Here is a 14,073-nt window from a genome sequence, read left to right on the forward strand (position 1 = left end):
AGAAATAAGATGTTATTTACTTTTGCTTATTCTACTGGTTTGGATTATGTAAGGCAAAGAAAACTGCAGTAAGAAATTAACAATATCAACTTCCTCAAGCTAGCTCGACTTAGGATAACTGCTAAAATCTAGAGGCCTGTTAGTTGTTAAAAAAAAATATATGTTTTTAAATTGTGTCCAATGAATTAGAAAAATTTTGACTTATTTTTAAACTTTGAACAATTTGCCAAAATGAGGAAAATAAATTTTCATTTTTTTGTTTATACATTTCAAAATAATCACAAAAATAAAACTTGTTTTTTAATTTTTCAAAATTTATATAAGGTAATATTTGAAATAATAAATTTTAGAGCTTAATTTTGATTTTGTGTGAATTTAGAATAAACTTTATAGATAATCCATACAAATTAAAATTCAAGATCCAAATTCTGATATACAAACTAAGAGTTAGAAATTTTTAAAAGAAGAATAATGAAAAAATGTTTTTCAATATTTTATATAAATTTGAAAAAATAAGGTGATATTTTTATAATTATTTGAAAATTTAAAAATAAAAATAAAACCATTTTCACAAGTAAAAATTATTTATTATTATTTATTTATTTTATAGAAATGCTATAAAAATGAAAATCAGCTAACTATATTATAATTTTTTAGAATAATTAAAGTTAAAAAATAAAAACATTTTCCACAATTAAATAGACTTTAAGACACTTTTAGGACCATCTGCAGCCTAAAAAATGTCAAAAAGAGAACAGAAAGATATGAAAAAATCCACTTTTTTGTGTTTTATTATTAAGTGAGAAAAAAAATAAATTCTTACCTAAAGGAAACCTAAGGTTATAGTTAAAACTTGAAAAATATTATCAAAAAATTTGAAGAAATTTGTTTTTTCCTGTTTTGTTATAATTAAAAAAAAACTGAGAAAGAAAATAAATTTTATATATACTAAAACTGATTAACAAAAATTTAATTTTATACACTATCAATATTTGATTTTTTTTTTTCTTATTTTTTTAAACTTATCAAATTATTTTTTTTTATTTTTAATAACATTTGATATATAAAAAATATATAATAGAAAGTAAAATTCTTTCTATTTCATTTTTCTTTCTCCGAGCAAAATCTCTTGACCGAAATGCATCCTAAATAGTTGTGCAAGCAAACTGGGGGATTAGTTAGCATCGCTATTAAAAATTATAGAAACTATCAAAAACTAGCAACATGCATAATTACTATTTCCAAAACTAAACAAAAAATATTGCCATAATTGATTTATTAATTATATTTCAATACTCACTTTTTAATGCTCTTAATATTTTAATTTTTTTTTTTAAATGCTAATATTTTAGTTTCGCTATATTTTAATTTTACATGGTTATTTACTTTAATTTTGATTAGAAAATTATGCATAAAAAAATGATTTGGTCCAAAAAAATTAAATCCTGAATATTAAAGTACAACCCCACCAAATTGCCAAAAATCTATTTTTCAAAAAAAGTTGAGAAAATAATTAAAAACTGACAACAAAAAACCAAAAAAACAGAAAAAAAACAGCAAGAGCGGACACTTCTGACATAATGTTTCTTCACTTGCAACAACAAAACCAACTCTTAGTCCAACAAAAATAGAAATTAGAAAACAAACTAATGTTACCAAACAGCCATTAAGCATTTCTCAAAAGTGCCCTATTCTTTCTTGGCCCCTTGCTTTGAACACCCTTAAGTAAAGCAATTTATAATTTCCACCCTTCACCGAACTAGACATCGAAAAATACTATTCCTCATTCCAATAATTCAGCTCACAACCCCCAACTTACAATTTCCAACTATGTACAGCGTCCATCATGTTTACTAAGAGAGAATTAAATAAGGTTGGAGATCATAAAACCCGGAATAGGAAAAATTTTATGAACTATAGGATTCATTTGTCACATGTTTAACATCTAAAATACAGACACACAAACAGGGCGACGGATCCCTGTAAAATTTCTCCTCATGTTCCTGCAAATTAAGCAATTAAATTGATTCTTCTAGGAAAAATGTGCCCAGAGTTCACCCAGGGGATGAAAATTTTGCAGAGATTTTAGTGTTTGAAAGAATGCATAATAAATCATGGCTAGCATTGCTAATGTCTTACTCATCAAGGCAAAGGGAATCACACTATAAAACAATAATACACGCGCCTGACACGACTCTGAAAGACAAGTACATTTTCCAAGTGCAAGAAGCGGCATTTTCAAACAGGAAAATACAAATCAAATCCGAGATCAAGTATCATAGAAAGTGCACAAACTACAATACCAGACAAAAGCCAATATCATGCCAACAGTTCAGGTAGCGCTTTGTGCCATTTCACTTCTTCAATACGCTGCAGACCAAATGCACTCCATTAGATTTGTTTCTTGATGGTAAACAAATAGAATTAAGAAAAGCACAATTGCCAGCTCTACCAAAGAATAATTGAAACCATGCAAATAAGAGATCTCATCATGTAAACAATGCAGCCGAATAACATGTTTGAAACTTCAAAAATCATAAAAGCAAATAAAAATTTGAATATTTTCCAAAATTTCAAAAATAATGCAAGAAAATTTTAAGAAAAAAATTGAATATACAGATAATGCATTTACTTGGCCTTTTATTCTTTGCAAATCTATAATCTCTTTGTGCATGATATGATAATTACCAACACTCAATAGGGTAAGTTCAAATGCACAACCATGGAGCTGACTATATACTATATGAACAAAGTCGACTAATTCCAGTTCTTGCATGCCAAAGAATAAAATATTCTCACAAGCAAATCAATTTAAAATAGAAAAATATTGACCCATTAGTCAATGGATCACGACTCCATATGCCTATTTAGTTCATAGTAAGCCAGCAGTGTAGAGATTGTAGTCATACAGACAGCTGGAAGAAATAACCAAGAGTCCAATCTTAACAAGGCTACCTCCTGCTTGAAGAAGTGCTTATTAAAACATACAAAATCCCATTTTTATCAGACAATCAACAAAATCAGTTTAGAAGCACTTAGAAAGGACTTGAAAAGGTACTAACAAAGTCCAAGAGACCCCATGGCAACACAACTCAAGAGTGGATATATGGCACACACCAAAAACACATCCAACTGTGAATCATTCCAAATCCCAAATCCAAAATCCACGCGCTTTAGACATATCAAATGGAAAATGACCCAGGAAGAAAAGTCTTGACCTCCAATGTAGATGATAAGAGAAAGAGGGGGAGGTGATAAGAAAAAACTGTTAAGAGATCAGGATGATAACTATGAGATGAATAATACATTGCCAGTGTTGGTACTAAACATGCTATATTGATGGGTCCTTCAAAATTTTGAACCATTCATTAGAAGGGGAAAAAAAAACTGTCTTTATTTTATTCAATGGATGACATAACAATCTAATATTTAAACATCATCAAATTCTGTTACTCAATCCACTAGCAATGTTACCCCCCTAATAAATTTCTTAAAGATTTCATTCGCTTTCAGAACTCATCACATTCTTGTCTCAACAAATATCCCATCTTTATCCAGTCATTTTTATTGAAACGTACATTGATCCAAAAACATCAGTTTTGTGTATGCAGAAACCTTCGGTGATCATTGTATTCTATTAATTTCAACCCAAAAAATAAAAACACACACACACACACACACACACATGCACCAATGAAATAGGCAAAAGAAAACTATTACGCTGTGTTTGGGAGCATGAATTTTGGACTTTGGATTTGGATTTGTATTTGGATGAATTTGGACAAATTTCAATACAATTTTATATTACATATTTACATTTGATTCAAATTCAATAAAAATCCAAATCCAAAGCCTCTCCCAAACATAGGATTAGGGAATAAACTGCCTTAAATCAATGGAATATGGCAGAAATAAATGGTATTGAAGATCCATTCAACCTAAAAGATCAAGGCAGGTAGGGGCGGGCAAGAAAACCCAAAAACCGAACTAAAAATTGGTTAACAATTTTTTCGGTTCAGTTTTGGTTCGGAATTTTTTATTTTTTCGGTTATCAGTTCAGTTTCAGTTCGGCTCATTCAATAACCACAATTAATCAAACCGAACCAATATACTATAAATATATATATGAAAAATACATATTATATATAATATTATATAAAATTTTAATAATTTAAATTAGAAAAAGTTGTATGATCTAATATTCATGCCTAAATTTTTATTTTAAACATGTTAAATTTATATGTTGATTAGTATGAAAGAAAAAATATTATTCATAATGAATTTAAACTTTTAAATTATATTTAAAGGTTCGATTCGGTTCAATTAACCAATGGATATTAGTCTAAAAACTGGTTAATCGACTTTCAATTAACCATTTAAACGGTTCAGTTTTTTCGGTTCACATTTTCTAGCAAGCTGAAACTTTGGTTCGGTTAACGGTCTGGGGGTAATGGTTCAGTTAACTAAACCATGCCCAACCCCCAAAGCCAGGTGAGGGCTATTCATTATTTAATATGCCTCCTCACGTGCAAGCTTGTTCTGCATGACGATGTGCACAAAGCACAAGCTCATCAGTTTTTGATGGGGCACATACTCAAACTCCAGACCTTTAAATCAAACTGTCAAAGAGACTTTGATACCATACCAAGGAACCACTCAATCTAAAAGCTCAAGCAATTGGGTGAGTACCTAGGAATGTGTTTTGTTATCTAATAGAAAGGCACCCTGTTCACACTTGAAGTAAAATATATGGTTAATGAGACATGAAGCATGCTAGTAAGCTAGGTATGAAAGTAGTAGGATCTTACTTGTATAAATATGCAGCAATTCCCAAAATTATACACAATAGAATAATATCAATACAGAAATTCCGGCTTGACCTCAGCTGAAAAAAAACCAAAAAATTTTTTATTAAATCTGATATAGAAATCTAAGCATAAGCACAGCTGAAAAATACATGCAAATATAAAATCAAGATGCACAGCTCAATAACCTGGTTTACAGTGTCCTTAAGTCTAACATTGGTATTCTTGAGGTCAGACGTTGCCTTGTCCACCTGCACAGATACAAAGAGGGTTCCTAAGAGAAAATTTACAATCCAATCACATTATCAAATGACGAGTAGAGAACAAAATCACTCACCTTGGAGTCAATCTCATCCATCAAAGGAACTTGCCTATCCAATTCCTGCACATATATCAATTCACAATGTATCATCATGAATAAATATCACAAAGCAACAGATAATGACAGTAACTGCAAACCTCATTCATATCATGGGCCATGTCCTTCAAGGTATCCAAGCCTTCCGCTATAATATCAAGACCTTGGTCCTGTGTGAAAGTTAAAGTAAATAACAGAATACAGGAAACATAGCCTATAAATTTAGTTTAGTTGATAAAATTAAAAAAAAAAAAAAATAGTATGTTTCTATCTATTCACAGGAAATACAAATTAAAACATGGCACCTACTTGCTTCATTTTCCGCATTTCATATTCTTGCCTAAATTGACTTGATTCTTCAGTCTGTTGAAAGTATTCACTGTCAAACCGTCCATCTAACATTGACGAGAAGCATATTAGTGTTTAACATAATTGACTTAAAGCCTCCCATTTTAAGAAAAGTATAAAATCAGAACTCTAAATATGATACTAAATTTACCAATCACCTGAATCGAATTTTATTTCAGTACGAGAAGCTGAAGCTGCCCAACCACCAGTTTGTTTTGGTGCAGCTGCAGTGCCATCAGGTATAGCTTGAATCCTATCTGGTAATGCAAGAACCAGATCATTACGAGCAGCAAGTTCTTCAATAGAAAGCCCTTTAACCTGCAATTTAATGCAAAACGCCTCAAGTGATTAGCTTTTCAATTCAGTACAAAGAATTCAAGCACAATGTCTTCAACCGAACAAAGAGAACAACACATCATCCTTTTTCTTCAAAGGCAAAATCATAATCAAACATACTCTTCACTAAAATTGCAAAACCATGAATGTACCTTGAATGCAGCTATAAAAAATGATTCATCAGTTTGAAAGGAAAAATAGAATAAAATAGTCAATGTTACCAAGGAACAAAGCTTCATCAGTATAATATATTTTTGGGAGCATTTTTCTGGCTTTTAAGAGCTTAAGGGTGTTTTTGGTTTGCAGGATATTATAGGCTACACTAGGCTAGGCTAAGGATTTTCAGCCTATATTTGACGCAACCTACTACATAATAGGATTGGAAAATAAAAATGGGCTTAGTACATTCACGCAGGATAACACTAGCCGGTCCACCCCCACCAGCCACTGTTGGCTACAGCACAGTTGACATAAGTGCCCACAAATTTCGTCTCCACCCCAACAGTCCCCAGCACCCAGAGCACTTCTCCATCCACAATGCAAAGTTTCTCCTTCATCACGCCGATCATCTTCTCTTGAAAGGTTATGCTCTCGCTCTCTCTCTCTCTCTGCCTCTCTGAGCCATCACTGAACCCTAGCTCTCCATCTCATTCTCCATGGAGTTCGGGGGTAAGCTTCCTGCATTTATCATCCCTCCAGTGGCTTAGGGTCTGCGCCTTTCTGTTTCCGTTTCATTTTCCTCCCCTCCTTCCTGCTTGCTTCACTCGCTTTCAATTGCTTCCCATTTGATGCTTTGGGTGCTTTTGTTTGCTTCCCTTCTTATGCTTAATGCGGTCTTTTGTAGTCATTTTTATGTTTTATGTGATCTAGTTTGTTTTGTTTGTTTGTTCTATTGTCCTATTTTAACTCACTGCTCTACTTGTTGAGTTTGTTTCTAGATCTTCTTCTTTTCCGTATAGAATTCATACTGTTTTGATTTTGTGTTATTCAGTGTTTGAAGCTGTTTACTATTGATGTTCATGAAATAACCAACCGCAAGTTTGCTAGCGTGTGGCTCATCTTTTTCCTTTCTTTTTTCCCAATTTTTTCTAGCATCCAAATCCCAACTCTTTTTTTTCTTTTGAATAGGCTTGCTGTTGGGTTTCATTATTGTTTTTGTTTTAGGGAAGGCTTGACGAGACCCTGTTTTTTTTACAATCAGCTCAAAACCAGGCAGGCCATTTTCATAATCCTTTATATTCTTTGCCCTCCAAAGATGGTAGATGGCATCTGCCTAGACCAGTCTGCAAAGGTAATAGAGGACAATTGCTGGAGCTAACTCAACAGTTAAGTTCATCTTCCCATATGACATTCCTTTTATTCAAAAACCAGTGAGGAAGGAATTTCTAATGTTGCAGCATTTAGCATGACCATGCATAACAAAACCACAGAATAATTGAACTACAACAAAATACAGCTTCTCATTCATACAAAAACCATGTACAATGCTCCACACTCGCACACATCAAGAACGTGTCTATCAAGGAGTTGAGGCTTTTACATTTTAGGGCAAAAGGCACTCACCTCCCCTGAGGTTTGGTAAAAAGGTAGACCTACCTTGAGGTTTCAAAAATACCAAACCTCCCCTAAGGATTCAAAAATGTCACAAACCTTCCCTAAGGTTTGCGAAAAAGAGACACACGTCCCCTCCAAAAACTTATCTTTTTACAAATACAAGGGAAGGTTAGTGTCTTTTTAACAAACCTCAAGGGAGGTCCCTAGAATTCTTGAAACTTCGGAGGAGGTCCCTAAAATTTTTGAAACCTTAGGAGAGGTCATTGTCTGTTTGTCAAACCTCAGGGGAGGTAATGTCTTTTACCCTACATTTTAAGCTCTTTATCTATGACATTCCTTTTTTACATTTTTTATAATTTATTATTTTAGTTTTTATATTTGAGATCTCATATTTACGTCTATAACATACTTTTGTTTCTATTAAAAAAAATATAACTTATTTTTGTTTTGTTAGAATGGACCATCATTATAGGCAACTTAATTGGTTTAGTTGATTAATGATGCCACCATATAGCTAGAATTGCAGAAGAATGCTAGCCTCCTTTTATGATTAGTAAAGAGAAAGATGTAGGCAACATTTACTTAGGGGCCGTTTGGTATCATTGTCAAAAATTATAGAAACGGAAACTAGAAACGAAAACCAAAAGCTAGAAACATAAATTAAAAATCAAAAATTAGCAACCTATTTGGTTAATATTTATAAAATTAAAATAAATTAAAAACTTAATTTAAAAAAACTCATTTTCTTATTTAAATCAAATAATATTATTAAAATATGATTAAAATAATGAAATTGCAAAATAACACACACTAAAAATACAATAATAAAATTTTTTTAAACTATTGCAATTATTTTACTTAGCTATAATACTTTTAAAATTTAATTTGCAATAAACATTTTATTAGAGATGACAATCAAAAATAGTAAAAATATTTTGTAATTGACTTTATTGTTATTATTATTTGAAATTTATGTACATTTTTATTTTAATTATATTTAAATTCATATGATCATTTTATTTTTACTTTTATTTTTATTATTTATTTTTATTTAAAAGCGTATAAAATGGATGATTTAATGCAAAAGAGCTATGTTTGGATATTAAAATCTAAAAACCATAAAATATAGTTTTTAGTTTTTTCACAAACAGCTAAAAACCGACAATAGAAATAAAAAACAAACAACATAAACAAACGCACTTTTATAACCTATTTCTTCACTATGCAAAAACAAAAATAGAAAATAGAAAATAGCAAAGATATCAAACAGCCCTTAGTTTTTGTTCCCTGTCTTCAGTAGCTCATCCCATATTTCAATTCCCCCTTGTGATTTTTAGTGCCTCATTATTTCATTTCTTTGTTTGATGGCAGCTTCTGTAATTTCATGAACTGCATTTTCAATCTTTGCTTTAGAGCCCACATTTTCAGCTGAGAAGCTTTTTCCCCCTTAATTTTGATCTTGATGTAACTTGAGATTTTGCCTCAATGAGTGTTCTTGGTTGTGTTTGATACCTCTGTCAATGCCTTTCAAACTTCTTCTGTGTCCCCACATTTTTGTGTTTGATTACCATAGGCAGGACTACAGCCTACAAATCATACCGATAAAAAAGGACCAATGAATAAAGTTCTGTAAAAGAATTTCACTTCTGATTTATTTACATACCAGTGCTTTTAATCAGTTAAGAGAATAAACAAGCATGCTTATAATAGTTTATTCATCTCCATGACCTCCCTGTGTCTGTTGATTCTATTTTCTCAATTGTTTTAGAATACTTTTTTTTTTTTTTTTTTGCCCGGAAATTTTTCTTACATAATTCAAGTTTTGTGTGATCTGGTGAGATTTTCTCCAAAATCCAAATCCATTCTTTTAATGGCATCTGTGCATACTAATCCTAAATGAATTTCAGATTTGACAGAAAATCGTCATAATTTCAAATAAATTCTGTATTTGTAATTCAAATGTATAGAGAAACAAGAGATTACCAGAGATTAAGAACAAATAATCTAACAGTTCAACAACAAATAACCTAACCTTCCAGTTAGCAATCTATCAGTTAGGGTACTCCATGGCTTTTATATTTTTTAACCAGAACTGAGATTAGTTTATCAAATTTACTTTATCAATTATTTATCAGCTGGACATTGGAATTTAAACATTAGAAATGTTTAGAGAATTCCCACTGTAACACCTGACGCAGCAGTCAAAATCTATTCATAAACATATAAAAAATTGATGACCTTAAACAATTAGAGATCTATCAGAGTATCAGTTCCAGTTAGATAAAAAATAATCTAACCAAAACTGAGATTACTTAATCAATTTCGGGTACTCCATGGCTCATTCTTTTGCCATCCATGGAAATGAGAACAAATGGAGTTATTTTATATTCTTTGATATGTATTTGTATTATTATATATTTATATCATCGTATACATACAACAGCTTTATCAATTTTGGGAATTCCATGAAAGCATGCTTATTTTATATTTATATCATTATATACATACAGCAAGCTTTATCCCCCCCCCCACCACCCAAAAGCCATGTTTTACTTGTGAAATATATTTCCATTTTCCAAGGAAATTTACAAAATCTGCTAGTTTGATTTCAACAGGGGGCAACTCATAGATACAAAAGACGGGAAAAGAAACATTTAAACTTGCTAGAGCTAGAGAAAGAAAGAGCAAGGATTTATATTATGTAAAATGTATAAAAAGTGAAGATCACATTGTCTTGGTCAAGGAAGAAGACATAAAAGAAAGGTGACGATGTTACTTTAGTAAGCTATTTAACGAAAACCAAGTAGAAGGCTTAAATTTAGAATTGACAGATGAGAAAAAGGCTAAAAATATGAGATTTATTCGCAATTTTAGAGTTAATAAAGTTAAGTTTACATTAAAAAAAAAAAAGAAAAATAAAAAAGTTGTAGGACTAGATAACATCCCAATTGAAGTTTGGAAATGCCTAGGTGATAACAGAATTATATGGTTAAATAATTTATTTAACACAATTTTAAAAACTAAGAAAATGTCAAATGAATGGAAGAAAATCACTTTAATACCTATATACAAAAATAAAGGAGATATTCAAAATTGTGATAACTATCATGAAATTAAACTTATCAATCATATAACGAAATTAAGGGGAAGGGTAGTTGAACAAAGATTGAGGTTAAAAAAGAGGGCCTTATAAAATCAATTTGGTATTATGTCTAAGAGATCAACTACAGAAGCTCTATATCTTTTAAGAAGATTAATAGAAAAGTTTATGAAATGAAAAAGGGACTTGCATATGATTTTTATTGACTTAGAGAAAGCATGTGAAGGATACCTAGGGAAGTTCTATGGTGAGTTTTCAAAAAAAAAAAAAAAAAAAGGGCGTATGTAGTAGGTATACTGATGGTATAGGGAGGCAGTTTTCATCTAGTTGTGAATGTTTATGTCTTGTTGTTATGATTGCTGTGATGGTATGTCTTGCTGTAAGTATAAACTGCCCAAACCCAAGTCATGCTTTCTTCAGCAAAACCATTACTCTCTTTTTTCTTCTATAACTAGGAAGACAGGGTATCCTTCGCCATAAGAAATATCTAGTGATTGATTAACAGCGTTGGTACCTTTCTGTTTCAGTTGATTCAATTATCCATGAGCAGTGGTTCGGGACTAAAAGATTCAGAACATTCCTTGGTTCCGTATGGAGTTTGTGTCTGTCCATTTTCTCCCTGAAGCTCAGCCCCAATACAAAGGTCATCTACGTTGAGAACTGTCTTCTAGTAATATATAATTCCATTATAGGAAATGGTAAGTGAAGTGATGAATCCTAGCCTAGCTTACTCAATGTGAAAGTTGATTAATGATTGGCAACTCTGTTAATATATAGGTGATGATTGCATTACAGTTAGATGTGTCCCTTGAGAATCAGACTGGCTGTTTAGTGTAGCTAGTGCGGAAGGAGAGTTCAAGCTGGTGGGAACTCAAGTTACGTTGAGAATTGTTCATGGATTGCCACTTGGAGCTTGCCTATTAGACAAAGGGTTTCGATTGAGCTTCTCATGCTCAAAATATTTATTTGTAGAGTTAAGTTATATTTGTTTAATTTTGTGCTTGCAATTCCTAGTTTAGACACTGTAACATTTTGGTTTGATAAAAACAAATTCTTTTATTTAGTTTTATTTTTATAGCATATAATTATTTTTGGTTTGTAGTGATTCTTGGTTTATATACATATACACATATATACATACATATATAATAGAAGAATTATAATCTCTGTTTTGCCTTTAGGCATTTTTGTACCTGTGGTCTTTAGCCTTTTAGCAGTGGGTTTCTTCCCCTGCTAAAGATCTCAAGAATAGTTTATGACTCTAGTTCTATACTAGTGATTTTTACAAATGCCGCAATAGATGGGCTACTGCAGTGGTTGTCAAAACCGCTGCTGAAGGGTATTAGCAGCAGAGCTATAGTTAAATTTAAAAATTTTAATTTATTCAAAATTTTAAAGAAAAAAAAATCTTATATATTATTTCCATTTGACTAATATCATGAGTAAATTTAATGTTTGGATAAGGGAAAGAAATTTCATCATTAAAAGGCATTTTTTTGTCATTTCATAATGTTTTAAGTTAAAGAAATATCAAAATTATATATATATTTGTTAAAGGGTATTTTAAATCTTTTGAATAATTAGGCTATTCAATGGGTGTCCTAATTCAAACATGGGATAATAACCTTAACCAATCTAGTCCAATCCTATAAGCTTTAGCCACGGAACCAAACCACCCTACGGTCACAGCAGCTTTTGCTTTCCAAAGTACGTGCAGTGCTTAGACTAACCAAATCTCACAAGCCAAACTTGTTTAGGGCATTATGCTTGCCTATGACAGTTTGTCTTGTATGCATGGGATGGAATACCATCATGTATAGACTAGTGTAGGTTTATTTTTCAAAGATAATTTTGTCCAAAGGGAAAAATGGGAGTATGAATCCTCAAACAAGTTGATGTTTCCTAATGCCAGAGCTAGAATTGTATATGAAACTTTTTAGGGGACAGTAAGTGTTCACCCATCTATAAAACTTGGCTAGTAAACGTGTTTAATCTACTTACCTCCCTCGCTAGACACACATGGTTAACAAAGGTATTCCTTTAATGAATTACGTTGCTTTGATGTTTACCGCTTGTCATTGCTTTCATGAATTGCTCACTGTTTCCACTTACATTCTTTCTATGACAATGCAAGTGTTTTGTTGGTAAACCGTGGTAAACTTTTGGCTGTTTAGTTAAGTAAGAGTGTTTTAGTTAGTGCTGCACGACCCTCCCCAAAAGTGTGAAATGCTCGGTCTGTGAGTCTGTGACACTTAACTTAACCAAACGGTGACTTAGCATTCCAGTATTTAAGTATAAACTTGAATTGTAACACAATTACACAGCATCACAAGCCTGATCACCTATATCATTTAATGGTTTCAAATGAATCTATATAAAAGTGAACCAAACATTAATTATTTAGAATCTCGTTCTGCCCAAGCTGTTGAAAACTTGAAAGTCAAAAGAAATCTCCGGAGAAATATGACGCATAGGAAATCAATTAAAGAAAAGAATCAATGAAACAGACTAATTTAACCCAAGTAGTACGAAAGCAGAGAAAATTAATCAGACCTTCTTTTGAGCTAATCTCTGCAACTTGGGGATTTCCTCCAGCAAACGAGCCTTGGTGCGGCGAATCTCAGCGTTTATAGCGACTGCAGAGGCCCTGTTCTTCTCCTTCGATGCGGTCTCCGCTTTCTAAAGAACCAATCGGTCAAAATGAAAAACAAAAACATGAGTATCAAAACCCTAACAATGCGATCGAGAAGACCAAAATTGACAGCGATCAAGGAAGGACCTGGAGAGCGGCATCAATGTCGGCTTCTACGACACCATAGAGGCGAGCGAAGGCATCGTCGCCGGTGACGTTAAGATCCTTCTGCTTGTCTACGTCGTACTTGTCGTACTTCTTGCAGATCGAGTCGACTCTGGTTAGAATGTCGATCACGCTCATCGTGATCCTGCTCTCTGTTTCCTTCTCTGCTTTCTCGAAATTACTATAGTAAAACTGAACGAGATCGAGAAAATTTAGTTCCCGAAGAAGATTTGATTCATTGTTTCTGCTCCCAAGTCTGGATTCGCTGTCGTCCGGTTCCGGCGAAGACAGCCTTATGCTCCCCACTACAAACGGCGAAACATAATAACAGCTCTAACGCAGCGGTTTTAAAATTTTTAGTGTAAAAAACAAAATACACCAGCCATTACAAATTATTTATTATCCTTATCATCTTATAAAAGAACACTCTCTCCCTTTTATTTTGACACACATTTTATATGCTTTAAGTAAAGACGGGTTCCAAATCATCTTATAACTTCTCCCAAAATAGTAAAATTTTTTATCTCATTCGTCTATGGAATAGGCATAACTGAACTATGTAAAATTTCTGTTTCATCTCTATTGATTTCCTGTATCCTTTAGAACTCGTTATCAGCACGAGACTCTAACTATCTGAGATATTTTTTTAAATTTTATTTAATTTATTTATTATGAGAATATATATATTTTAAAGTTTAAATAGTATCAATTTCAAGAAGAGATGGTAAGATAGACCTCCTAAAAATATTATATATTTAATCTACTTAAGAGATAG

General features: G+C 32.1%; 1 protein-coding gene across 1 annotated transcript; it reads right to left on the reverse strand.

Moving 5' to 3' along the window:
• Window positions 1-2,083: 2,083 nt before the first annotated feature.
• LOC131168608 (syntaxin-71-like) lies at window positions 2,084-13,720 on the reverse strand. The gene is made up of 9 exons (XM_058128166.1): window positions 13,281-13,720; window positions 13,055-13,180; window positions 5,670-5,829; window positions 5,473-5,558; window positions 5,265-5,333; window positions 5,143-5,187; window positions 4,994-5,056; window positions 4,809-4,885; window positions 2,084-2,370 (listed from the first exon to the last, which is right to left on the reverse strand). The coding sequence occupies exons 1-9, from the start codon at window positions 13,434-13,436 to the stop codon at window positions 2,355-2,357; spliced, it is 798 nt and encodes a 265-aa protein (XP_057984149.1). The 5' UTR covers window positions 13,437-13,720; the 3' UTR covers window positions 2,084-2,354.
• Between the last annotated feature and the right edge of the window lie 353 nt (window positions 13,721-14,073).

The sequence above is a fragment of the Malania oleifera genome, chromosome 11, assembly GCF_029873635.1.
Source record: "Malania oleifera isolate guangnan ecotype guangnan chromosome 11, ASM2987363v1, whole genome shotgun sequence".
Classification (NCBI taxonomy): domain Eukaryota; kingdom Viridiplantae; phylum Streptophyta; class Magnoliopsida; order Santalales; family Ximeniaceae; genus Malania; species Malania oleifera.

Excerpts from the sequence above, each read along its gene's own strand:
- LOC131168608 (XM_058128166.1), bottom strand. The coding sequence starts at position 13,436 with ATGAGCGTGATCGACATTCTAACCAGAGTCGACTCGATCTGCAAGAAG. Across the intron at positions 5,830-13,054 it reads AGAGATTAGCTCAAAAGAAG|GTTAAAGGGCTTTCTATTGA; the intron begins GTCTGATTAATT and ends ATTAAATTGCAG. Across the intron at positions 5,334-5,472 it reads AAATGCGGAAAATGAAGCAA|GACCAAGGTCTTGATATTAT; the intron begins GTAGGTGCCATG and ends ACTTTCACACAG.